The sequence below is a fragment of the Eptesicus fuscus genome, chromosome 15 (assembly GCF_027574615.1).
Source record: "Eptesicus fuscus isolate TK198812 chromosome 15, DD_ASM_mEF_20220401, whole genome shotgun sequence".
In the NCBI taxonomy this organism is placed as follows: domain Eukaryota; kingdom Metazoa; phylum Chordata; class Mammalia; order Chiroptera; family Vespertilionidae; genus Eptesicus; species Eptesicus fuscus.
In genome coordinates this window covers 51144070-51171252 of record NC_072487.1, presented here as the reverse complement: position 1 = coordinate 51171252, position 27183 = coordinate 51144070, and the positions used below count along the sequence as shown (strand labels likewise).

Here is a 27183-nt window from a genome sequence, read left to right as displayed (position 1 = left end):
ACAGAGAGGGCACCGGGGAATGGCGAGTCGGGAGGGGCTTGGGGACTGACTGGACATGAGGGAGGAGGGTGTCTTTGAAGCTGGCATGGCTGGGAGGCTGGTGCTGTCGCCCACAAAAAAAAAAGGGAGATGGCAAGACTTGAGGGCTTTGGGGGATGGATAAAGGTTGAAAATTGACAGTCTGAGGGCTACACATGGCCCTTGTTCAAGTTTTCTTTGGCCTTCCTGTATATTTCAAAAACTGGATTAGCGCCAGCATCCACACAGACAGGAGATTCCCAAATGAAATGAAACCTGACTTCTAGCTTCTTTTGCAAACTAGCCAGAGCTGAGGAGAGGCAAGGTGGGCAGGCACTACCCAGCTCTACAGCAGCCAGCACCAGCCTCCAGTGCCATCACCACGGCAGTCAAGTGATGCCTCTGACTTAGGGAATGTTGGAGCAGGAAACCCCTGAGAGACCATCTGTTCTCTCTGCTTGAGCATTCCGGTGGGAAAACCAAGGCCCAGAGAGAGGTGGAACTTACCTGAGGTCACCCAGCAAGTTACCGATGCCCCTTCCTGGAATGTGCAGGCTTCCTGGGCATTAAAAGTCCCCAGTGGATTTGATCGCCATTTTGTGAGAGCATTTGCCTCTGCCAACCAGCTCCGCCTGGGCCTTGTCTGTGGAGATGGCCCTCCTCTGGGCAGAACCCCCAGCCCAGGGCCGTCGAGGCCGGCAGACCTTCTCTGGGCATCGAGCCACCGCCAGCATCCTGCCCCCACCTCCCATGTTGTTCACAATAACTCATGGCTTCTCAGTGGCTTTCTCTCTTCTTCCCCTCGCTCACACACAGTCAGGTGGGCAGAGGGGGGAGTTCGGCTGGTGCCCTGTGGTATTCAAAGTGAAGGGCTTTCACACTGTCAGGGTAATGAATTCTGTAAGGGTTTGAAGAGGGGCTGGGAGGATCTCCATGTCATGTGTCTGGGAGTGACAACCCCCAGTGGTTAATTACTGCCACACGATGAGAACCGAGCTGGTAGCAAAATGAGATAAGTTCATTATGAGCTAAATGTGAAGTTAATTGGATTCACATTTCCCCCCATTAGTGCACATAGAGAGAGCCTACCTAGAAACGGGCTGTATGAAAGAGAAAAAGTTGCATCTAAGCAGAATCAGATAAATCAGGCCTGTTTATTTTGTGGCGTTCGTGACAAAGGGCTTTCTGAGATGTTGGTGAGACAGGAACCAAAGTTGCTTTCAGAGGGTAGAACCAATGTCTGATTAATTTCACCTCAGCAGCGTACAGCCATACCACCCTGAACGCGCCCCGTCTCCTCCAATTTCATCTTGGCAGGTATTTCTGAGCACCTACTGTGTGCCAGCCAGTGCAGGGGCCTTGTGCTGACTGGTCGTTGAGCATCCCCAGCCTTGGTGACGTGCCTGAGACATGTTAGAGGAGGGACTGAGAAGGTGAACGTGCCCATACACTCCAAGGTCACAGAACCCCCAGCTCACTGCCGAGAGCGTCCTCACAGGCCATCAGAACAAATTTGAGGCTTCACTCCACGCTGGGTTTTCCCACCGGGGTGTCCAGCCTCGACTCAGATTTGGATAGGTGTCCTTAGGAAGTCCCAGGCAGCATGATGAAAACAAGAGCGGGTGACATTTAGGACGTCCTGTATCAATCAGCTATTGCCACAGCACCGATGCTTAGCAGACCACCCCAAAGCTCAGGACTTAACACCACCATGGTCTCTTCCTGCTCCTGCTCCTGGGGGTTGGCTGATCTGGGCTGGGCTTGACGGCAGTTGTAGGTTGGGTCCATCTCTGCTCCACAAGTCGCCCTTCCTCCTTGTAGTGGCTGGCCAGGGCCTGCTGTCACGGCGAGGGGAGAGGTACAGAGAGGCACACCCAGCAGCACAAGCATGTGACAAGCTTCTGCTCGCCGAATGCCTGTCACGTCCCACTGGCCAAAGCCAGCACATGGCCGAGCCCAAAGGGAAGGGGCGGAGAAGCAAGCTGCCTCCAGGAGGAGGAACTGCAAAGGGTTTCTTTTTAGGTTTTCATAAAACTAAATTAATTTGGTTTTACTTATTTTTAAATGATTATTTTTAATTTATCTGGTTTTTAAAAGTTTAATATTATATTTTCCCTACATTTTTTTTTTTAGTCCAATTACCACTTATTTTTCAAGATGATGTTATAAGGATGGGGTTAAGGGTTGCAGCCAATAAGCCAGTCTCCCACAAGGCTCAGGGCTGGCACTGTGCCACGTGTTTACATGCTTCTCGCTGACCCCCAGAATGCCCCACGGAAGAGGCATGTTTTGTTCTTGCTGCCAAGGTGGCACAGCACGGGCTGCAGCATGCAGGTTTGCCAGCCAGACTGCCTGGGTTTGAAACCTGCCTTTCTTCCTTACCATCTGTGTGACTGTGAGCAGGTTACTTAAACTTTCTGTGCCTTAGTTTCCCCACAGCAGAATAGGGATAATAGTAGCTCTCTAATAGGGCTATTGAAGGAATAAGTGGATAATAGTTTTCTCTCTGTGTTAGCTGTTGTTTGCGCTAGATTAATGTTGGCTATTATTAGCCTCATTTTACAGACGAGGAAACCGAGGCTCAGAATGAGGGAGGAACTCTCTCAGGACCACGTGGCCATGAGCGGTAGAGCCAGGAGTGGAGCCTGGCAGAGGGGACGCTCCTCATTGCTGTGTTCTGCTGCCTTCCTGTCCTTTCTGAGCTGCGGGTCAGCGCCCTGTGATTTTCCCCTCCCGGTCTCATGAAGTTGACTGGGGATTTTACAAGCCATGAGGATTAAGTGGAATAATGTCTATGAACTGCCTACCCCTGTGCCTGGCACCGAGGTGGGAGGGGCTCGGGTACCCAGAGACGACACAGATGCCAGTTGCTCCCTTCTTTGCCCACCACACCACAGGTGATAACGCAGACTCTGCTTTGGTGGCCAGTCCAAGGAAGGGACGTGCAGCCTCAGGCGGCAGCCTCTGGGCCTCGGGACATACGCTGGGTGGAACTGGAGCCGTGGACAGTACAGGGGAGCCCCCAGTGACGGGACTCGGAGGCAGAGTTATTTGTCAGATTCATGCGGCCAATTGTCAGGTCCTCACTGTGCTCAGGGAGGAGGGACGGGGGATGGAATGAGTTCCCAGCCGGATGGCCAAGTCCTGAACCGCTGCTGGAGCTGACACCAGGCCCCGCCGAGGCTGGAAGCGCGGAGCACAGCCTGCCCCTGTCCAAGGAGACATCGGAGCCCTCCAGGCAGCCGCTCACAGTGCAGGGTTGATTGTGGAGGCTCCAGAGCTGCGGGCGCTTAAAGTCGAACTTTAAGGTAGAAAAATCTACTCACAGTCAAATTATCCTTCGTGTGTATGCACACACAGACCAGTATGGGCTCCTGGCTATCACTGAGCTCAGAGCTCTTGTTGAAAATTGGGAAAGGCTGGTGACCAGAGCAAAAGGCTTGCCCAGTGTCCCACAGCCGTTCAGTAGCAAAACTGGGGCTCGGATCAGTAAAGAGGCCTTGGATGGCGAAGTTATGAGCACTTGCTGTGTGCCCGGGGCTGTGCAGGCCTGCCCCCGTGGAGACTAAATACTGATGAGTTCATTCCCAATGGACACCCACCTTCTGATCTGGCTTCTGACAGCCCATCTTCGACCACACCCTCTTTCCTGCTTTAATCTGCCCATCCTTTCCAGCTAACCTCTAGTTCTCAGCCTTCCTTATTGGCTTTTCTCCCACCCACCCTCACCCCCACCCCCACCCAAGAAGCTCAGGCTGGAGCTCCCCAACCTGGGGTCAAATCTCCGCTCTCTTTCCTACCAGCTGTGTGACCTTAGGCAAGTGACTTCACGTCTTCCTTCCGCAGTTCCCTTTTTTATAAAGTGGGCATGATCACTGCTCAGCCCTCAGAGAGTGGTTAGGATGATAAAGTGAGTTAGTGTGTAGAAAGGAGTAAGCACTAGTGCCGGGCACTGGTCAGTGCTGTCCTATCATTACTGACATCATCACCTCCATCTGTTAGTGCCGGTGCCCCCTTTGCCCTGGGAGGATTGGGGTGGAGAGCAGGGGGACCTTCAGAAGAGGCAAATACTTAAAGGGCCTTGAAAAACTTCAGAGGAGCTGGCTCTTGAGGGTGGCATTTGAAGACTGGATGAAGGCTTAGTTGGTGGGAATGAAAGAAGAGCAGGTAGAAAGGGAGCGTCATGAGCAGAGGCGTGGGGGCAGGAAAGAAGTACGGGGCAGGTGGGGAATGGCTGGGGCAGTCAGAGTGGATGAGGCTGGAAAGGTCACAGGTGGGGGACACAGGTGGAGGGGGGCCTTGGAAGCCAAACTGAAAAATCTGTACCTCATTGAGTAGGCAGCAGGGAGCTAGTGAATCTAGAACGGTGCTGGTTCCCGGCACCCGTGACCTGGCTATCTCAGCAAACGTGTTTTTTTTTAAATAAATAAATATTTTTTATTAATTTTAGAGAGGAAGGGAGAAGGAGAGCGAGATAGAAACATCAATGATGAGAGAGAATCATTGATTGGCTGCCTCCTACACGCCCCCTACTGGGGATTGAGCCCATAACCCAGGCATGTGCCCTTGGCTGGAGTCAAACCTGGGACCCTTCAGTCCGCAGGCTGATGCTCTATCCATTGAGCCAAACCAACCAGGGCTCAGCAAACGTTTTTATTGGTTCTCGTAAATGAGCTGATTTGCTTGTGATTTTTCCAGATGGAAGGTATAGCCAACTAATGATAATTTTGATGTTCCCCACCCCACAATGTTTATGTCTCTATCTTGCCTTCTTGTACTGGCTAACACTTTCAGAACAATTTTCAGTAATGACAGGTTTCCTTGACATGTTCTTGACTTTAATAAGAAGGCTTCAAGTATTTCACCAATTTGGTATGATGTTGACTCTAGATTTAAGATCAATATCAGATCAAAGCAGCATACTCCAATTCTTTTTTACTAGGAGGTATTGTGAGGAATTAGTATTGAGTTTCAGCCAATGTCTTTTCCATAGCTTTGATAGAATCATATGTTTCTCCTCCTTTGATACATTCAAATGCTTTCCCAACCAATGCTTTAATATCGATCATCCTTGTATACCCCAAATAAGCCTTTTTTGGTCATGGTATACTATTCTTTTTCTAATATTACTTGATCAGTGAGATTGATTTTTTTTGCATGTATATTGATAAATTAACAGAAATATGTGTCCCTTGAAGATATGTAATACTTTAAACAATAAAATAAGACTTAAAAAGAAGATCTTGCTCAAAACAAAAAACTTGTTCAAGAAGCTAAATGAATGAGGCATCTTATTTTTAAAGATAATTTAAAAAAACTTTTAATGTTTCTTCTAAGGTTATTAGGCTATTCATGTTTTCTACCTCTTCTTGAGTTAATTTTGATCATTCATGTTTTTCTAGAAAATTCTACTTCAGTTGAGATTTCCACATTTATTAGTGCGGAGCAGCCATGCATTTTTAAGTGGTTTTTAGCATCATCTCTTCCATATCTCTGGTTGTATCTCCTCCGTATTCCTAGGTTCATCTATCTTATTGGTCTTTTCAAATAACAATTCTTGGTTGTATTTATTGTTCTGTCTGCTTTTCTGTTTCCTAATTTGTTATTTCCTGCTTTTTCCTGATCAATTCCTTCCTCCTCCTTTCCTTAGGTTCATTTTATTGCTTTTTTTAGCCGGCTTCTTGAGCTGAGTGAAGCTTTGGTGAGGCACTGATTTTTCAATCCCTTGCTTTTGGAATCAAGGTTTTAAAGCATGTGTAACAGTGGCAGAAATTATTGGGGTTCTGTCCCCGTTGAAGAAAGAACCCCATCCCAAGAGCTGAAGAGCTGGATTCCAGTACCAGCCTTACCTCAAATTAGCTGAGGACCCTTTCTCTCTCAGGACCCTCTCTCAGGACCCTCTCATCCATCTCAGGCAGGCAGGCGAGCTCCCCTGCACCAAGCCGCCTCTTATCTGGACAACACCCTCCGTCCCCCAGGAGGCAGATATGGCTTCCTCTGATGTGCTCCTGGCTCTCATCCCAACACACATAGCCACAAAAGCTGCGCAGTTGAATTTCATTCTCATGATGGAGCCAATGAGCAGTGGGGACAGTGTGGCTGGAAGGCAAGGCTCAGCCTGGGTGTCCCCGCTGAGACCCGTGGGGCCTCTGGACATGGGGTCAGAGGCACGGCCAGGTGTACGTGCAAGGCAGTGGCGTGGAGTGGCTAACCATGTGGACTTTGGCCTTTCCATGTCTAGCATCCTGTAAAATGGAGGTAGTATCAGTACCTTACCTCAAAGAGTTGCTGAGGGTTAATCGAGTTAATAATTTAAAATACTAAGAACAGACCTGGTGTCTTGTCATTTCTATGTTAGCATTTTTGGTTTGTCGTTGTCATTAATACATGGAGGCAGGTTGTGTGGGCGGTGAATGAGGAGTCACCCTGCTCTCCAGAACCCCGCAGCCTGCAGAGGTGGACACGCTCTTGCCAGTGCCTGCCTCCCGGCCCCAGTGCCCAGCACAGTATCTGGTATCAGGAGGCGCTTCCTGTGCCTTCATTGAATGAGTGACTGGCTCAGGCCAAAGGCAGAAGAATTCCGTGAGGACCAGAGCTGTGGGCGTTCGAGGCGGAGGGAGGCGTCTGAGCTGGTCTCTGAAGGCGGTGACGTTGGGCCGGTGCAGCAGGAGCAGAGGGCACAACAGAGCAAAGGGGTGGCGGTGCCGAAGCCCAAGTTCTACTGGGGGCAGAGGGCAAGGTGAGCCGCTGGAGCGCCGGTGTCCCAGGGACACAGCAGAGCCATCCTGTTCCTCTGTTCCTGCTGCGTGGAGCCAGGGTGGCTGGAGGCGTGCGTGCGTGTGTGTGTGTGCGTGTGTGTGTGTGTGTGTGTGTGTCCATGCGAGTGACGTGAGGAGCTGGGGGCATGTTGGTGTTCAGCGCCCAGACGTGACAAATGTGCAGATGTCCGGGGAGCTGTGGACACGAGCAGCTGGCTGCGGAGACGCTCACCCTGTGATTTGTTGCTTTGATTCCTCAGGCCGAGACTTGGCGAGCACGACCCTCCCCGGGTACCCTCCGCACGTCCCCCCCGCCGGACAGGGCAGCTACTCAGCACCGACGCTGACAGGGATGGTGCCTGGTGAGTCTGCATCGTTGGCGTCTCCACAGCAGGCAGCGGGTGGGGTTTCGGGGGGGCATCTCCCAGAGCAGCCCTTGTGACCTCTATGCTTCTGAGAAGTGGACCTGAATAAATCAGGCGGAGGTCCGCACTCTCGGCCAGCCAATGGCGGCACCCGGGGGGACATCAGAGAGAGGGGGGCTATTGGCTGTCACTCAAACAGCCCTCATTGGCCACCTGGGAAGTCTGAACACAGAGGGGTGCAGGACCTGGTCGCGGGTCGCCCAGCCTGGGGAGTGAGGGCCCGCCCCCCCATCCTCTCCTCCCACCTCCCTTCCCCGTCCGATCCATGTGGCGTGAACACAGGAGAACCCCGAGGAGCTCCCCCGGCCTCACGCGTTGGGACTGAGGACCGTGGGCTCAGGACAGACAGGAGGCTGCCTGGTGGGTTTGTCACTTGATTCTAAACCGAACACCCCGTGGCCCTTGAAACCTGCTCCCCCCGGGCCGGCAACGTGTCAGTTTCTTTCAAGACAGGGGAAGGGAGGCCACCACGTGCCCCTCCATGCACAGCACAGCAACGGTACTGTCCGCGGGCTAAGGGCATGAGCGCAGCAGGGGTACCCCAAGTATCCGTTTGTTAAAAGAAATGATCGGGGGGAAGTCAGGTTGAAGTGTTGTTACACTTCCTTTCAGGGTTCGTGTGGTCCCGTGTTTTGAGTCACTTACAGGGGCCACACGGCTTACTCTGCGCTGGGGCTCCAGGGGCGCTCCTCTCCCCGCACACACTGCTGGCTCTCTCGGGGCGTGTGGGAAGCCAGCTGGTATTTCTCCCCTTTCCCACCCCATGGACTTCTCTTTGGAGCCTCACAACAGCTCTGAGAAGTAGGAGGCTGGATCGTTCACCTGCTTTCTTGTTGAGGAAATTGAGCCCAGAAAGGGGTTGGGACGGGCCCAAGTCAACCAGCAAGTAGGAGTCCTGAGCAGTGTGAACCCCCCTGAGACCCAGGCAAGAGGAACCTACTCTGGCCTTATAGGCCCCTCCCCCTGATGGACCATGGAGAGTCTGCAGGGCCGAGGGGATCTGTCCACCTAGTACCCGAGCCCCTCCTTCGAGCCCACCCTCGGGGCCCTGTCCAGATAGCACCAAGACGCTTCCAGCATCTTCCCTGACTTACATCACAGGCATGTGCACCCCACGACTGAGGACTGGCTCTCCGCGGGGGTGTGGACGGAGCTTGTGTGTGAGTGGGTTTGGGGAAGGGAAGCAGGCAGGTCCTAGCTCAGGTGGCTCTCCCATGCAGCCAGGTCCTGGCACAGATGCCCAGGGGTCCCGGAATTCTAAATTCACTCCTGCTTTCCAGGTTATTACAAAGATGTGTTTAACAAGGTAGGAGGACGGAGCATGTTTCATTTAACGGTTTGTTAGCTTGATTTATGGCTTTTAAATATGAGACATATGGGAAGTGGCCTCCGTGTGTACTCCCGCCCTGGGCCGTGCCAATGCCGGGGAGGCCTGCCAAGGTCACACCTGCGAAGCCTTTGCCTTTTCTGCTACAAGGATAGGCCCGTGCAGAGCACAGGGAACGCGCAGGCGTAAGGCAAACAGGTGGCGGGACACACCCCACCCCCACTCGTCCCAACCGTGAGCAGGTTAGGGCAGCCTCGGGAGATGGATCCCAAGCCATCTCCGTTAATGGCCCCTCGAATTTATGCAGCATTTGAATGAATGCAAAGTGCTTTCCTGGGAGCCCTCTGATGGTGCCACCCCACGAGGTGGGCTGGTCTGGGGTGTAGCCCCCCGTTTTCCAACAGGGGAAGCTGAGGCTCAGAGCAGTTAGGGGGTTTTCCAAGGCTGCACAGCTCGTGCCTGGGTCTTCGCCGGTCAGTTCCGCACTCCTCCCTCTGTCTGTGCTGCCGTGCGTGCTCTGGCTCATCAAGGCGAGCTTCTCAGCGACGCCAGAGGGTAGGCGGCAGCATTTTGGCAGCTGAGGCCACCAGCTGCCCTGCTGCCTCCCCACTGCCAACGCCAAAGAGGCCACGTTCAGAGAGCAGCCGAACTTTCCCGAGCTGATCCAAACAGAGCCTGCCCTCCGGCCCCCATCATCACTCCAGCCCTAATTACACGTGGCCATGGGCCTGGCCGAGCCCCCGGGGGAGCTGATGGCAGCTCCTTGCCCGTTTGTGGTGGCAGCAGCTAGGCAGGGGCTGCTGCAGGGTTGGCTCAGGGCGTGGTCCCTGAGATGGTTTCCAAAGTAGAGGCGGGGTGAGTACACAGTGTCCTCTTGTGCATGTCTCTCCCCTCCCTTTCTCTTTTCTCCCTTTCTCGTTTTCTCTTCTCACTGTCAGGGCTGGGAATCCCTACGAGGTGGGCCCGGTGCTTGGTTCCTGTTCCTCAGGGTCCACATCACAGTCACGGCTTTGGGACTGTCTCCAACATGGTTTCCAAATGTGCCTCTTGGACGGCTTCAGGGACATCGCGGGCTCGTACGCATGCAGGGTCTTTGCAGGAACTGCCCCAGGGTTGGCTCGCAGCAAAGATGGCCCGCCTTTCCACAGCGCGGGTCCTTGGCCTGCCATTCAGGCATCTCCATGGTCTGGCCTCAGCTTGCCTTTCTGGCCTCCTTTCCCAGCCTGTCCCCAGCCCTGACCGCTCCTGGTTCCCAGCACAACTCACTCTTCCCGGTCAGTGTCCCTCTTGATTCTGTGCCCTCAGCTTAGACCACTTCCTACTACGGCCTGTGAGGATCCATTGTCACTCTTCAGGGCTGAACATGCATCTCACCTGCCCCATGAAGCCTTCTGGCGTGGCCTCCTCTGGGGATAGAGGCTTACACTTGGCTTTGTTGTGCCACATGGCACACTGTGTTGGTGGCCCAGCTAGCTATGCCACTGGGAGGTGACCTCATTGAGGACCAGGCCCTCTGCCTTACTTGTCTTCTGCACCCTTCATGGACCTTAGCACATAGTAGGTCCTTTTGTGGGTGTTTGCTAAGGGAGGGAGGCCCCCCAGGGCTGTAACAGACAAGATGCTATTTGACAGGAGGCCCGAGGAGTATGGTGGGTCCCTCCAGTCCTGGCACTCTACTTGCCATGGATTGGGACACATCATTTCCAGGGGCCTTTCAATTACATTGCTCAGTTAACTGACGGCTTTTATTTTCTTGGACAGTAGGAGGTGAGGGTGAGGGTGAGGGTGGGGCAGGAGCTTGGGCCAGTGAGGAGGTCTGGAACAGCAGCAAGAGGCGAGCAGAGGCAGGCCCGCTGCTCCCTGGCGGGAGGAAGGAGGGACAGGTGTGAGTCCCTCTGCTTCCAGGGCGCATCCCCGCCCCGCTGCTCCCATGTGACTGGCCCAGCCTGCCCTGCCCCCCTCATCCCTGTGGGTTTCACCTCCTCAGAGGGGTCTTCCCTTTGACCCAAAATGTATTCGTTTCCTATCGCTGCTGAAGTGAGTTGCCACAAACAAGTGGCTTAAAACAAGGTAAATCTACCACCTTTCAGTCCTGGAGGTCAGGGTCTCACCGGGCGAAGGCCCAGGTGCAGGCAGGGCTGTGTTCCTTCTCCAGCGTGTAGATACTGCCCAGATCGCTTGCTTCGAGGCCCCATCTTCATCGTCATCTTCAAAACTGTCACTGGGCTGAGTCTTTGTCCTCAGCCCACTGTTGCCGCTGGTTCTCTCTCCGGCCTCCCTCTTCCACGCATAAGGCTCCTTGGGGCTTTATCGGATCCACCTGGGTAATCCAGGATAATCTCCTTATCTCCAGGTCAGCTCATTAGTAACCTTAATTCCCCTTTGCCACATACCCTCCCATGCTCACAGGTCCCAGGGTTAGGACGTAGACATCTGTGTTGGGGGGCTGTTATTCCGCCTACCACACCGTCTAAGCCAGGACCCCCACCACTCCTCTCCTACAGTGTCCCGTTCTTTCCACTCGTGATCCTAAGCACAAGGGAAGGAATTTCAATCAGTGCTTGACTCCTTCCTCGGGTGCCTTCCCCTCGGGTCTGTGCGGTCCACAGGGTTGCACAGTCCCAGGCTATGTCTGCTTGTTCACCGCCGTGCCCCAGTTCCTGGCTGAGTGCCTGGCCCAGTTGAAATAAGAAGGGGGGCTTTGGGCGGGGCTGCAGCGAGAGCTCAGCCCAGTGCTGGCACGGCAGCGAGGATGCTGGGCAGCGGCCTGGTGACACAGGGAGGCTGGGTGGTTAGGAGCATGGGCTCTGCCTGGTTCTGAATCCCCGCCTGCTTCTCACCAGCTGTGCGACGTGGGGCACGTTATGTAACTTCTCTGTGCCCTAGTTTCCTCCTCATCGATGAAATGGGGATGATGGTAATAAGAGTGAGCATGCAATGATGTAAAAATCTGTAAGAAGCCTTAGAACTTTGCCTGGCACATATTAAGTGCCATGTAGGTGTCCATTACAATGATGCTGCTGATGGTGTATATAGGGGACTGAGCTGGGTGTAGCGGTGAGAAGGCAAGCCTAGCTGGCATGCCTAAAGCTGGCCTGGCCGAGTTGGCGTTAAACTGAGGGCTGCCCAGCAGAGCTCATACCCCATGGATCAGTGGGAGCGGCAATTAGAGAACCCAGTCACAAACAAGAGTGTTTCAGGCAGGAGCGGGGCAGACGCTGAATGCTGCAGGTCTGAGAAAACAGAGAGGCGCCTGGGGTTGGTCCGATTGAGAAAGGCCTCTTGGAGAAGGGGGCGGGGGACCTTAAGCTAGGCTGTGACAGGTGTCCTTGGCCATCTGAAGAGGAGGCCGTGGCTGGAATGGGTTCGCACGGGTGGGGGCATGGCCGCCAGCCCAGGCTGGGTGAATGGGGTTGGCCCGAAGGGGACCTGATTGAGGAAGAGGCTGGTGGTCAGCACGATTAGGTTTTGGACTTGTCACCTTTTGGAGGCCAAGCAGACATCCGGGTGAGGTCCCTCTGCAGACAATTGGCAAAGCAGGTCAGGAGTGCAGGGGAGGGTCTGGCCCAGAGAGAGGGAGAGCTGTGGAGTTGCCCCAGGAGAAGTGGGGGGTACCGTGGAAGGCGTGTGGCTTCACCACTGCTTAGCTGTGTGACTTTGTACAAGCTCCAAGACCTCTCTGAGCCTGCCTTGCCTGCAGTAACTGAGGTCCCCGCCCTGTGAGGCAGGGCGGGCTCTGAGGTCTGAAGAGGAGGAGATGTGGGTTTCCTTTGTCCACCTTAAGCCCCTCCCCATGCAGGCTTGGGGGCTAGGGCCTCAGCTGGGAAGGGAAAGACTGGGAAGGGAAAGACTGGATTGTGGCCAAGCTCAGCCAGAACCCCAATGTATGATCTGACTTGTCATTTCCACTCTGAGCCTCCTTGGGCCGGTGGACCAGGGGTAGTGCAGAGGTCGCCTACCTGTTGATCATTTCTGACTCTTTGCTGCCCTCTAGTGGCCTCCAGTCACTCTGCCACATCAGGAACATGGAATTGACCCCAGGAATGCCAGGCGCGGCTAGGATGAAACGGCAGGTGGCTGTTCATTTGTTCGTTCATTCATCCTTCAAACATTTCCTCAGAGACACTGGATGCTAGTTCTGAGCTAGGAGTGGTGTTACAGACACAGCTCCTGCCCTCAGGGAGCTCACAGTCTAATTGGGGAAACATAAAAAATCAACCTTACATGGGCATCAGGGTGTGACCAGAGCCTTGGGTGGTGACAGGGACGAGCAGGAAGGCAGGCTGGGCCTCCTCCAGCACTGAAGCCTGAACCCCTGGAAACCTCTGGGGCCTGAGGCGGTACAAACTGCAGCCTTGACAGGTGGCAGGCTCTGCTGCGGATCTGGATGGGGTCAGAGGTGAGGCTGCTGTGCCTCCCAGGATGGAGCACAAGGGCCTGGAATGGTCCGATCTGGACAGTCTATGTGACCGGCTCCGGGAACCCTGAATTGAAGTGACTCTGGGACTGGAGGGACTCTGATGAGACGTTTGCTGCCTTGGGAAGAAACCAGTTGCAAAAGCAACGACTTCGAGATGGAAAGCATGCTGGAAGCATGAAGGTTCCACTGGAGGGTTGCCGGGGGACATGGCCTTGGAACCTCCTGCTCTCTCTTAAAACAGGAGGCAGGAGCTCGGGGAGATGGGATTAGGTGCTCCATAGGGGGCCTTCTGGTCCTGGCATTCGAGGGCTTCTCAGTCTGTGACGTCCCTGCCTGCTGGTGTCACCTCCTGGCAGACTGGAGGGCTCCCTGCCACCTCTGTTCTAAGTGGGCGGCAAATGGTTTCAGGTTCCCTTCAAGTCTGGGCTGTGACGAGGGCAGTGACGCGGGGGCAGGTTGGCCTGGTGCAGAGAGAAGGGTGCAGGTGCGGAGTGTGTGTGTCCTGAGGAGAACGGGTGACCTTGCTGGGCATCGGGCCCTAAGTCCTGACGGCCAAGCCAGCTTCCAGGAGATAAACCCTCAGGACTGGCCACGGGCTGCAGCCCAGGTGTGCACCGCCTTACAGAGCAGCTGCAGGGGCGCCGTCCCCAGCACCGGCCACACAGAAAACGGCGGAGCAGCCTGACCCCGAGCCCCCGGGGTTTGGGGGCTCTCTTCTGCATTGCTCCCGAGTACTTCTTGCCAGAGGGCCTTCCAAGACTGCTGGTGGCCTCTCTCCCTGGTTATGGGGTTGAGTCCTGGTTAGGGCCCTGGGAGGAGACAGCGCCCTGCAGGGTCCAGGGCTCAGGCCACCTGCCCAGGTCCTGCAAACAGCAGGCGCTCAGTGCATGTAGGTGGCGCTTATTTGAATGTGAGCATGCCCCTCCCTCCCTGCCCAGTGCCGAGCCGAGGCCCAGAGTCCAGCTGTGCAGTAAACAGGCTTCAGCCGACTTCCACGCCCCCGCTCGCTCCTCCAATATTTGCTCGGGCTCCTCTGGAAGACGCCGAGACAATGGCCCTTGTTACCCTCTGTTTGAGTTATTTATTTTTTTCACTTTTCCCTCCTTCCCCTCTCGGGGGACTCGCCTCTCGCCCTCATCCCTCATGTTCTCCCTTTCACTTGACTGTCATTCTCATTGTCCTCCCGGGGCCGGGAACGCAGGGTGACAGGCAAGGGGAGCCCAACCGGGCCGGGAGGCTGGAAATATAGTCATTAACGGGACCCGGGAAGCCCAGATGTCCTCCCTGAATGCGGGTAATTTGTTTTTAATGAAAAACCACGCGGTGACCCTGAACAAATGAATTTTCTTTATAAGGAGTCTATGTGCAACGGCACAAATAAAGGGCCCGGATCGGGGAGACGCAGGTCCAGGGTGGAAGAAAGAGAGAAAGGAAGAGGGAAGGAGTGGAGTCGAGAGGAGCAAGAGGGATACAGGAGGGAGGAAAGGACATGTTACAATGACAACGGTGCTATCTTGTCCTTTTGTCTAAAGAGCGCGCTCGGGTCACGGGTGCCGTGGGCACGGTCCTGCCCGGGCAGGATGCTCGACAGGGATGGCCACTCTGAGGCCCTGTTCACAGCGATGCGAAGCATAGGAACCACCCTCCGGACAGATCTCTGCTGGGTGCAGGCCTCTGCGGCGTGTGACCTCAGAGGGTCCCCACGGCAGTGTTCGGAGGGCATGGCTACTAGTCCCACTTCCCAGAGATGGAAACTGAGGCTTAGGGAGAGTGATTTGGTGAAGGTCACCCAGCCAGCGAGTGGTCGAATGCAGATGGCAAGGGGGGGGGGGGGCTTTGCCACATTGGAGCTTGGCTCTCAGAAACACCGTGCTAACTTCTAGAGGTTGCTTTCTCGGTGTGACGCAAGAGAAGCGGCCGCACGGCCAGCGCGGAGGCCCGGGAGGCACCGGGTCTGTACTGAGGAGCCTCAAATCGCAGCCGATCCCCACGGTCCCCGGAACTTCCTTTCCACCGGGGCTTTGAGAACATGCAGACTTTCTGGGAACACTTGGGTGGGGAATTCCTGGAAAGGGAACTCCCCAACAAGGAGCCAGAGACAGAAAAAAAAAAAAAAAAAAGGCTGCAAGGGCATTGGAAGCTGGAGACCAGACATGGGCCACTCACAGCACAGGATGTTTTGGGGGGGGCGGGGGGATGTAGAGCAGGTAATGGGACAGCAGCAAAGGCAGGGTCTCAGCCGAGGTCCAGGCTGAGGGCCTTGCCCTTGGCTTTGGGGGAATCTGCCTGAAGGAGAGGCACTGAAGACCTAGCTTGGGGTGCATCTGTGTGGTGTGCGGGGGGGTCTGTTCTAACTCGCACCTCACAGGGGACTGACTCCACAGCCACTCCTCCTTCCGTCATGGGTGGACAGGGCTGGACACTGCCGCTGTTTAGAACTCAGCCTGGGAGCGGACGGATGAGGTCAAGGAAAGGACTTGTTCCAGGTCCCACGGCATGTCAGAGGAAGAGCCAGGCTGGGCCTCTTGCTGTGGTGGCGGCCTGCCCTGCTGTCCCCTCTGGGCTCGTGGGAAATATCAATGCCCCCCCCCCCGCCCCCCCCCCCGACCCCTGCTCTCTCGTGTGCTTCTGGGACCTGGCCAGCTGCAATGCATCTCCTGGGATGCAGGAGGGTCTACCCCAGCACCCGCCAGAGGTTCTGCCCGGGACCCACAGGCCATGCCAAGGCCCAGGTCCTCTGCTCTCGGCTGCTCCCCAGAGTCAGGCAGCTAGACAAGAAGGGACGAGTGTTTTCTTTCCCTGGGTTCAGTTTCCCTCTGGAAGGTGTGACCCAATTAGAACATCAGACAAACAGGAAAAGCTGCCCGTGGCCCGGCTGAGGTTCTGCAGCCTCGGCTGGCGCTCAGGTCTCCTTCCCGTGCCAGTCTGTGAGCTCAGGCTTCCTCTGCCGCCTGGAGCAGGCCTTCCCTGGCGCTGTGCTTCTCCGTAATTGATGGTTTATTCCCCAACGACTTCCAAAATGATTTGAGGCCGCTTCCTGACCTTTTAATAACATCAGCCCCAACCTGAAACCCCTGTCATCAAATAGGGGGCCTGCCGATGGGTCGCACCGAGCGGCCCAGGGGGGCTGCTGGCCCCGCCCCCGAGGGAACTGGCTGCGAACAGGTTCCCACCTCCGGGCCCCGGCTCTGAGAGGGCCCTGTGCCTGGAACTACCCACGCGTCCCTGCGGGGGGCAGCTCACATTCCTGGAAATCGTTTCTGCCTGGGTATATTCCAGAGCACACTTCCAAAAACATACTTTTAATCAAAAAGGTCACCAGAAAAGCTGGGAGAAATCGTGATTTTGACAGAGGACAGTTACAGACTCCAGAGGGCGTCGCCAGGGGCCAAATGAACGCCTCTGGTTAGGTCTTGGATCAGTTACACCACCAGAGAGCTGACCAGGCGGTGCCTCTTAATTGCCCTCATTTGTGGGATGAGTCTGGCCTTCCTCCCTCCCTCCCTCCCTCCCTTTCTTCCCCCTCTCCCTCTTTAGTACTCTCCCCCTCCCTCCCTTATTCACCTCTCTCTTTCCTCCCTCTCTTCTTCCTTCACTCATTCATCCAGTCAGTCATCAGACAGTCCCCGAGCTCCTCCTGAGTGCTGAGCGCAGAAATAATTGAATTTCGCAAGACCCAGGAGTATCTACGGGGAGAATCGCCCAAGTTACCTGCTCAGAATGGAAAGAAACCAGCTTGAATGTGGTGGCTTGTGGGATTTCTAGGCCCAGGACTCCGGGGGAGGGGGGGGGCAGCAGAGGGTGAGGTTTGTGGGGTGCAGGAGCCAAGAGTCCGATTGCTGACCAGAAGGGATGCTCTGGCCTGTGGCCAGCTCACCCTGGGTCTCCCCGGGAGGCTCCCAGGGACGCCTGGCCCCCGCAGATCGCCATCCCTGGAACGGGTGCCAGGCCCCTGTGTACAAACAGGGGGCTCAGTATTTAGGAGCGGGGAGGAGCAGGGAGCTGCCCTGAATGGCTGCCTGCTTTGGAAATTTCTATGCATTTGTAATAACAAAATTACCATAATTTGCTCGTTAACGCAGCTAGATCAGTCAAGCATTGTTCCGTCGCGGGTGGGGAGGCCACTGCGCCGCTCTCTGTACACTCCACACACCCAGCCAGCACGCCAGCCCGTTAGAGCGCTGGAAATTAGCATGCAAATGGTCCTAATTCGGTGGGCGAGCTGTCAGGCAGCGCCTCTCTGGCCTTGTCTCTGTGAAGGCCCTGACAGCCCAGCTCCAGCACCGGCCCACCCTCCTCGCTCCAGCCAGGAGGGGCTCCGAGGGGCACCTCCAGACTGACAGCTTGGCGGCCTCCCTCCCTCCGTCAGCGCCATCAGGCCTGGCGGCAGCCTCCCCGGGGAGCAGGCAGGGCCTGCCACCATGCTGGCCAGACGGAGGAGGCAGGCGGGCGCGTGGGCTGGCGGGGGAGGCTGGCCGGGGCTCGGGTCCACCAGCCCTGGCTGGACTGAGGCAATGGGGCAGTGAGGGTGGAGGGCTGGCCTCCACCTCGGGGCCTGGCTGGGGCACAGGGGTCCTGTGGGCGGTGGGTTCTGAGAGTGTCCCCGTGGGAACTCTGGGGTACCTTCTCCCACCTGCACGTCCATAAGGAGCACGTTCAAGTCCTGCCTTGCTCCCCTTCTTTGTAGTCCAGGGTTGACCCTAACCTACCCCTGCTCTCCTTCCCGCGTACCTGGAACATCGCTGCCAAGTCTGTGCCAGGATCCCTCCAGCTGTAAAGGAGAACTGGGGAGGCTGGGAAGGTGTGTGCTGCAGGCAGGGCACCTGGGCCCAGGACTCAGCACCTCGGTTTGGGTCTCAGTCTTCCTCCAGGTTTACTAGCCTTTGGGGAAGTCACCTTGCCCCCCTCTGGACCTCAGTCTCTGAACTTATATGGTGGAGGCATCTTCATGGTCTTCCTCCAGAGCCGGCCAGAATAGGAGGGCGGGAGAGGCCCGGGAACGGACATCGAGAGGGAACTTCTGTAAGGCAGGCCCGGTGCCAACTGCCTTTCGTTTCCCAAGCTGCTTGCTCTTCACAGTAACCCCACCGAGCCCGTGGGTGCTACCCCGTTTCACAGAGCCAGAGGCTGAGGCCTCAGCTCACACAGGGTAACAGAGTCCAGTCTTGCTCGCCCCAGAGCCCTTCCAACAAGAGGAGACCAGGCCCCCGAGAGCCAGCTCATGCTTCCTCCCTGACCGGGACAGGCAGTCTGTGCCTCTTTCCGTGCCCAGCACATCCTCAGGGCTAAAGGAATGAGAGCCCAGGTGGGCCCAGGTCTGACTGCCTTTGGGGACCCACTGTCTCCATCCTTACGTCCCCCTGATGTGGGACAGCAAAGTGAAGAAAGGCCTGTGGGAGAAAGGCGAAGCCACGGGGCCTAACCAAGGTTTCCGGAGGCTCTTTCTTGGGACCTTGCTCCCTCCCCCCAGGAGGGGACGCAGCCACGCCAGGGCTCAGGGCTGGGGAGTGGGGAGCAGGCTGGATCTCAGCCCCGCACGCCCACAGCTGGTGGTCCTTCTGCGGTGAACAACCTGCTCTCCCCTACACGGCGGCCCCGCCCCCGCTGCCTGTTTTAAGGGAATCTTTCGGGGTCTTTTTGGCTTTCAGATAAGTGGAGAGATGAGAGAGACCCGCTGGCTCCTGGCTGCCTGGGGAGCAGAGGGGGCTCCTGAGTCCGAGGCTCCGCTGCACCACAGCACCACCCGCCCCAGCACAGAGCCGGGCACGGGGCAGATGCTCCGTGAAGGCTGGAGAAGCCACACTGAGTAACGTGTGGACCAAGAGGGAAAATAAACACCACACACACACATTCACATTTACACACACATTCACACACACATACACAGATACACAGACACACACACATTCATACAAACACACACAGAGACATACACAGACACACACAGACATACACACACACATTCACATACCCACACATTCACACACACATATACAGACACACACACATTCACACAAACATACACACAGACATACACAGACACACATACATACATTCACACAAATATATACACACACACACACACACTCACACATTCACACAAATATATACACACACTCACACAAACATACACACACACACACACCTTCACACACACAGACACACACACATTCATACAAACACACACAGAGACATACACAGACATACACACACACACATTCACATACCCACACATTCACACACACATATACAGACACACACACATTCACACAAACATACACAGACACACATACATAGACATATACACAGACACACACAAGCACAGATACACAGACGCACACACGCACACACACACACACAGACAGACATACACAGACACAGAAGTGCAGGAATGAACTAAAAGCCATCCAGCCTGCCTGCTTCAGACCAAACGCCTTGAGCCAGGGGTCACTTTCACTTCCGTGTGGCTTTTCCTTCTCACCTGCTCTTCGGTTTGTTTATCTGGGACCCCTGGCATGAGCCTGATGGAACTTCAGGTCTCCATGTACCAACCTCTCAACAGCTGCCGTCGGCTGTTCAGAGCGTCTCTTGGAGGGTAGGTCCTGCCAACACCGATCCAGGCAGACACTCTGAGCACAGCTCAGGGACACATCCATTCCCACCCCAGAGGGCCGTGCAGGGGACTTCTGACATTCCCTGGATGAGGCCCGACTGGGGCCTGCAAACTGCATTTCTGCTCCAGGAAGAATCGCCCTGGCTCCCCCTAGTGGAGAGATGGGATGCATCTCCCTCCGGCATTCCTGGTGTGAGGCAGGACAAGACAGGACCTCTTCCTGCTGCCACACCCTTCTCAGTTTACACGCAGTTGGTACATCCATGCTGTCATGGAATCCTCACCACAACCTAGGAGGCACCTTGGTGTTCACTTCTGTTATAGGCTCAGGGGGAAGAAGGGCATGTCCCGAGGTCACGCAGAGCCAGGACTAGAACCCAAGGCACTTTCCCCTCCACCCAACAGCCCCCATCTGACCTCACTCTGTGAGTGTCCTTGGCTTTGGCCAGCAGACCATCTGCTTGCAAGGCCACACAGCTGGCCCTTCCCAGCCTCGAGGCATTAGGCTCCAATGGCCAGAGGTGCTCACTCTTGGGTAGGTCAGTCTTTCAATAAATATTTGCAGTAGCTTCCCCACTGGTCTCCCGACTACCACGCTTGTCCCTTTTAGTACCTTCTCAGCATAGCAGCCAGGGTGAGCCTGTTAAAATCTGAGTCAGGTCATGTCCCTCTTTGCTCACTCAGAGGAGAGGCCAATACATGGTCTCCGCCTTTATACTCCTCTCCTTGACCTCATCTTCTACCTCTCCACCCCTCACCTCTCTCCAGCCAACAGACCGCCTCATCCACCTCCTCGCTCCTCCGACACACCACCCACACTCCTGCCTCAGGGCCTTTGCACGTGCTGCCCCCTCTGTTTAGAGTGCTCTTCTGACAGATATTCACATACTCACTCTCACTTCCTTCATCTCTGTATTCAAAAGTCACCTTTTCAGTGAAGCCATCCCTAGTCACTCTACCTAACATGTTACTGCTTTATGTTTTCTCCTTACCACATACTGTATGCTTTATTTTTATTTACGTGTCTTGTTTGTTGTCTATACCATTAACATACAAGCTCTATGAGGGCAGGAACCTTGTCTGGTTTGTGTCTGCAACAATGCCCGGTACTCAGTGAGTATCTTGGGAAATGAACAGGTGGGTGAAATACTGACTGCTGTGTGCCTTGCCTGGAGGTCTCCCCAGCACCCCTGTGGGCTCTTTCACCTAGCCCTGCATTTGCTCCTGGAGGAGGCTTCTCCACGCTTCCTTTCTTGGCCCCCAAAGATATCACACCCCCTCTCCTCCCAGGTCCCTCCCTACAAAGCCACCTCTCAGCCAGATCTGTGGGCCGGTCCCAGAAAACACAGATGGAAGTTCGGTTTAGGAAAGGAGAGATCTCCATCAGCATAGCCAACTTCAGGGCTGGCCTACTCAGTGCACTCCTGGGGAAACTGAGGCCTGGACTGGGGAAGGGCCTTGTCCCCATAACTTTGTGGTGCAGGTGGGACTTCATCGGGGCCCTTGCCTCCGGGTCCAGCCTTGGCAGTTGTGAGGACCGGCCTGAGGGGTGGCCCTGGCTCAGCTCCCTCCACAGAACATGTGCCTTCTCAAGCTTGCTGGGTAATGGTGGTGGCTGCCCCAGGGAAGCAGCTCAGACGTTTGGACAAATACTGATCCCTGACCCCAGCCAGAGATGCTGATTTTACTCGTTTTTTAATGAAATGATCTTCATTAAAAAAACAAGCCCCAGCCCTGTCTGGTGTGGCTCAGTGAGTTGGGTGTCAATCCGTGCACTGAATGGTTGCAGGTTCCATCCCTCGTCCGGGTGTGTGGGAGGCAACTGATCAATGTTCTCTCTCTCTCCCCCTTTCTTCCCCTCTCTCCCCCCTCCCCCCACCTTCCCCTTTCTCTAAAATCAATACACATGTCCTCAGGTGAGGATTTGAGAAAGCAGTAAGCCCCAGTGCATTTCCAGCAGCCACACAGATCTTGTGCTGTGTGCCAAGGACTGAGTTAAGCGCCCGATAGTCCTCACACGTTTTGATTCACAGAGGTGTGGCCTGGTCTTCTGGATTTTTTAAGCTCCTCAGATGATCCTAATGGGCAGCAAGGTTTGAGAACCACCGGCCTGGGTCACTGCACGTTACTCCTGCCCGCCGTGGGAGAACAGCACAACTTAAACAGAAAGGGGTTGTTGACCTGGTGACGGACGGTGAGGAGCTGGGAGGCTACATCTCCTCCAAGGCAGCCTCCGGAGAGGGCACCCCAAGGACTAAAGGGGGTGCAGGTCCTGAAGGAGAGGGGGCTGCTGAGACCCTGAGGCCAGCAGCCGGGAGGGGGGAGCCCTCGGAGCCCTTCCAGGCCGAGGAGCGGGCAGCAGAGCGGGAGCTGCCAGATGGCCCAGCAGAGCAACCTCTTTGGCCCCGTTCTTGACCCTGGCTGTGATGGAGAAATAACTTCCCAGCCCTCCGCTGCCCAGGCTGCCTCTCCTACCTGCATCCTCGGCCCGGCCCCCAGCCACCGGGGATCCGAGTAATTTATGTACGGGTTGTCCCCTCCCGCAGACTGCGGGCTCGGTGGGCAGGAACCGTGTCTGATTCATCTCCGCCTCCCCCAAGCCCGGTGCGCCGCGGGCAGGAGAGGTGTGTGGGATGGGGTGCGTTCCGCGGGGCGCACTGGGGCTCGGGGCCTCTGTGCTGCCGAGCTCCCAGGGCACAGCAAAGCCCGTGCATCGGGGTGGTAATTGTGGAGGTAAATCTTGTCTGGTCTCCTCACAAACACTGGGGGAGGCATTCCATAAACATGTCAGCAGCAGCATTAAAATTTGATGGCAGGCGGCACAGGTCGGGACTAGCACCGTGACTTCCCAGCAAGGTGTGACACCATCACCTCCCTTTCATTAGTCAGCGGTGGGGACGCGCCGGACTCCTTGCCGAGCCGGGCCCAGCCGGGGCAGGGTGGGGGGAGGCGATTTCTTCAGAGGACGGCCCCTGGCTGCTCTGAGGGACAGGCCAAGGTCTAGGCCACAGAAAAGTAACTCCGCTTTGGGCTGACATGGGGCTGAGAGGAGGCCCCGAGGCTCGGGGAGCGGGCGGGAGGTTGGAGGGCCTCAGAGCTGGAGGGGGCTGGGGCTGAGAATGGGAGCTGGGGGCTTGTTTCAGCTTTATAGGCAGCCAGGTGGGAACTGTCCATTTGCCCACAAAAGGCCTCATAGAACACGCTAAAGGAGCGTTGGGTTGGTCTCATGTAAGCCAGCAAAGGGTCACGTGGGCAGGAGGGAAGGAGAAAAGGTATTCCTAGTGGCTAAAAGATTGGAACCCAATCTTGTCTACTTCCCACCCCGCCAGGTCCAGGGCCCCCACCGGCAATCCGGGCCTCCTGTAACACAGTGACCGCAGCAAGGTCCGCTCCCTCCAACAGAGCAAAGAGGCTGTTTCGTTTCGTTCTGTTTTGTTTTTTAAAGCAAACACCGCTGGTAATTCGAGCTCAAAGAGAGTAGGTCCAGACTGCATTCCGTGGGCTGCAGGGACACGCTCACGGCCACAGTTGCGGGGACCGATAGTTTAAGACTTTCCCTACAATCAAGAATTTGGAGCACTTGTTGAAAAAAAAAACGGGGGGGGGGGGGAAATAACTTTCATTAACAAACAAGCCCCAGCCCTGTCTGGGCTCAGTTGGTTGGGGTGTCAATCTGTGCACTGAAAGGATGCAGGTTCGATCCCCGTTGGGGGTGTGTGTGGGAGGCAACTGATGGATGTTTCTCCCTCTCTCCCTCTCTCTCTCTCTCTCTTTCTGCCCCCCCCCCTTCCCTTCTCTCTAAAACCAATAAGCATGTCCTCAGGTGAGGATTTAAAGAAAGAAACAACAAGCCCCAGTGCATCCATTGTTTCCCACAGTCACGCAGAGCACGTGCTGCGTGCCAAGGACTGAGTGAAGCATCAAACAGTCCCTCACGCTTTTGATTCACAAAAGACTTTGGAATATCGTGGTATGACTTAGCCCTGTGCGTGCTGACCTGCCACACTGCCAACAGTAACTCAGGCTCAGAGGTGAAGTGATGCCTCAAGGTCATCACTCAGCTAAATGGCGGAGGGGCTCTGACAGGGACTGGCCTACCATCTCCTGTCACCTCAGTGGTCAGCACAGAGTGGCAGCCACTGCTGCCCTCCGTGCCTGTGCGGAGTATCGGCCTTTTTACAAGTACTTACAAAAATCATGATGCGGCTCGGAGCTGTCCAGGGGGTTATCAGCCAGTGCCCATTAGCCGTTGCCGCGTCGGGGAGTTGGGAGAGGAGAGTCGGGCCTCGGTGGCTTGTTCTAGTCTAGGGCACACTGTGTCCTGCGGAACGGCCTCCTGTTCTTGAGGAGCCGGAGACTGGCCTCGCCCCCAGGCTCCTCTCCATGGGGACAGGGACAGGGCACTTTGACGTCTCAGAATGCAGCCGGGACTGGTGAGAGGTGCCTGGGGACGGAGTGCGGTAACCCGCTAACGGATACAGCTTCAATGTCCTTCAAGGCCCAGATCACAGCCCCTTCCTACAGGAAGCCTTCCGGGATACCCCAGCCAGGGCAAACGATAACTTCGGGTCTGTTCATGCACCTGCCTTGCCCTTTGCTGCGACCGAATGTCTAGCTCTGGGTCTAAGAATCCCCGTAGATGCAGGGAGTTTCCTGAGGCCCGGGGGCCCAGCACCGAGCTCTGCATGGAGGAGGCGAGTTTATTAGACATCCATCACAGATGTGGGAGTTGGATGTTCTCGGGAATACAGTTCAGTGTTACTCCAACGGAAATCTCGGGACCTGCCGCCTGGCAGCTTGGACTGCAGGCTGGCGGCGTCTGGCCTCGCTCTGGTCACTGGGAGAAAGTCTTCAGGTTTCTGGACTGAGCATCTTCCCATGGCCAAGCGAGTACTAAGGAGAAGCCTTCCCAGGGTGTCAGCCCAGCTGCATAGCCCACGGAATGCAGTCTGGACCTACTCTCTTTGAGCTCGAATTATCAGCGGTGTTTGCTTTAGAAAACAAAACAGAACAAAACGAAACAGCCTCTTTGCTCTTTTGGAGGGAGCTGACCTTGCTGCGGTCACTATGTTACAGGAGGCCCAGAGAGCCGGTAGGGGCCCTGGTCCCTGGGGCGAGCACCCATTCAGGGTCCCTTTCCACCCGTGGGGCCTGCACCCTGGGCTCTGCAGGGAACACAGCCCACTTCTCCTTCCTGTGTGTTTGCCGCCTTCCTCTGTCTCTCTGTCTCTGTCTCGTGCTCCAGGACCAGGGTTCCGCGACTACTTTCTCGCACCTGTTTCCGTCTGACGGTGAGAGGGGCCGGCTCAGGGAGCACCTGTCGGCACAGGCAGCGCTCACTCAGCGGCATTTGTGCTGTGGCAGGGCCCTGTGCGGGGGGCGGGGGGGGGGGGCAGGGGCTGCTGGTCAGTCCTGGTTCCTCCCACAGACTCACCAAAAGGGGAAGGGAGCGAGTCACAGCCACCTGAGTCCGGGCAGGGGTGGACGAGGGCTCGGGCTCAGGGGTCAGTGAGAGAGTGCTCTTTCTCAGCTGGAAAAATCAATCCAGAAAGGCTTCCTAGAGGAGGCAGTATCGGAGCTGGGTCCTGACAAGCCAGGGGATTAGACCCGAGGCAGGGGAGGAAGGCGGCATTTCAGATGAAGGAAACAACGTGCGCGGGTGGAGATGGGCCCATGGGGCATGAGAGGAACGGCCTGGAGCAGGGGGCGATGTGGGGCCCTGGGCAGCATGGCTGGGGAACTCCTAGAGAACCAGACCCTGCAAGGCCTGGAATGCCACCACGGGGCTTCAGGCCGCACTCACAGGCCTGTCCTAGAGCAGGTGTGTGGCAGGGCGCTGCACGCTGCCGGTGAGGTGGTTTCCCTTGAGTCCCCTGACGGGCCTTGCGTTCGGGTCTTTGTGTACAGGCAGCAGGGAGGGTGCTGAAGGCACAACAGCCTCCTCTTGTCAGACGACCAAACTGAGGCCCGGAACCGTCACGCAGCCGCCCCATGGCTGCTCGGTGCAGCGCTGGGCTCAGCCTGGTCTCCAGCCCGTCTCGCTGTGGCCGCCCAGCACCGCCGTCCGACTGCCAAGTCCGCGTCTCTCCCGGAGAGACAGGCACGAGACCATTCTGCATTCCCCCCGCACTCTCGCCCTCTCACTCGGTTTTTCTCCTCTCGGTGTTTTTCTGAAGGCCTTCGAGCCTGGCCCGAGCGGGTGGGAGAAGAGGTTTTTCCCAGGAACGGATCGATGCTCTGTGTGCGGGCGGCCCACGCTGACAGGCCTGACCTTTCCTGGGTTCGCTCTGGTTCTCCTTTCCCTGCTGGGAGCCTGGGAGGCCTTGCTCTGGAGAGAGAGGGGGGTTGGGGAGCCTTGGCCCCCAAGGGGCCGGGCTAGGGCTGGGTGCAGTGCAGACAGAACAGGGGGGAGTCTTAGCGCTGAGAGCACTTTGAGGTCAGTTATTTAAATCTCTCCCAGACGCACCACTTTTACAGATGGGAAAACCGAGGCTTGGTGAGAAGGAACTTGATCAAGGTCGCTCAGAGAGCTTTGACAGAGCCTCAGAGTCCAGGGTGTGTGTATGTGTGTGTGGGGTGTGTGTGGTGTGTACGCATATCCATATACAGGGTGGGGCAAAAGTAGGGTTACAGTTGTATGTGAAATAGGTGATTCTTGTAGTATTATTTATTAATTCTTGTGTTATTTTCCATCTGAACAACTGTAACCCTACTTTTGCCCCGCCCTGTATACACGAGTGAATAAGTATATGCATGTGTGATACAAGTTATTATACTATACATACACATAATGTAGTAACATATTTACGCTATTATATATAATATATATACAATATTCATATTTGAAAGGCTGACTGCCTGCGTGGGGCAGTTCTACAAAACCACGGGGAGGAGCTGGAGAGAGCTCATGGTCCTTTTCAAATCTTTTCTTCTTCCTCCTCCTCCTCCTTTGCAAACAGTTTCAGTTTCACCCCTTCAGAAAGAGGACTTGGCTGTGAAGTCACTTTGAAAGACTTTCCGTATGTTAATTACAGCCGGGCAAGGTCTCGAGCAGAGGTGGGAGCCCACCATCTGCAGATGGGGTTGGCCCCCAGCGTGCTCTGCAAATCCCCATCATCTGGCAGGTGTCGTGTTGGGTTAATTAAGAGCTACACTGTGCCGGTTTACCTGTCACTTCTGAGAATTTTAGGAATCTCCGGCTTTCTTGCCATCTCTGAGTGTTCAGTGAAGGGGAGACTGGGAGCACCTCTGGCTTGGATGACTCTTCTGGCCCCGTGTCCTCCAGGACAGCCACATCACGTGCATCCTTTGTGGGCCCCTGTCCACTTCCATTTCAATCAGTCCTTTCTAGTTACCTCGTGGAGTTTTTTATATGTTTTTATTGATTTTTGAGAGAGAGGAAGGGGGAGGGAGAGAGAGAGAGAGAGAGAGAGAGAGAAAGAAAGAGAGAGAGAAACATCCATCATTGTGTCCGGCACATCCCCGCCCCTGAAACCTGGGCATGTGGGCATGTGCCTGGACTGGGAATTGAAACAGTGACCTTTTGGTGAAGAGTCGACGCTCAAGCAACTGAGCCACACCGGCCGGGGCACGGCTTTTACAGCTGGCTCATCTCTGTTTGG

The 27183-nt window shown here is 55.7% G+C and overlaps 1 protein-coding gene across 1 annotated transcript in view; it reads left to right on the top strand.

Annotated features, from left to right (window-relative positions):
- PAX5 (paired box 5) overlaps positions 1 to 27183 on the top strand; it is a 152523-nt gene that overhangs the window by 112325 nt on the left and 13015 nt on the right. Inside the window, exon 8 of the mRNA XM_054727134.1 lies at positions 7037 to 7138. Within this exon, the coding sequence (XP_054583109.1) occupies positions 7037 to 7138 (102 nt within the window). The remainder of the gene's footprint in view (positions 1 to 7036; positions 7139 to 27183) is intronic.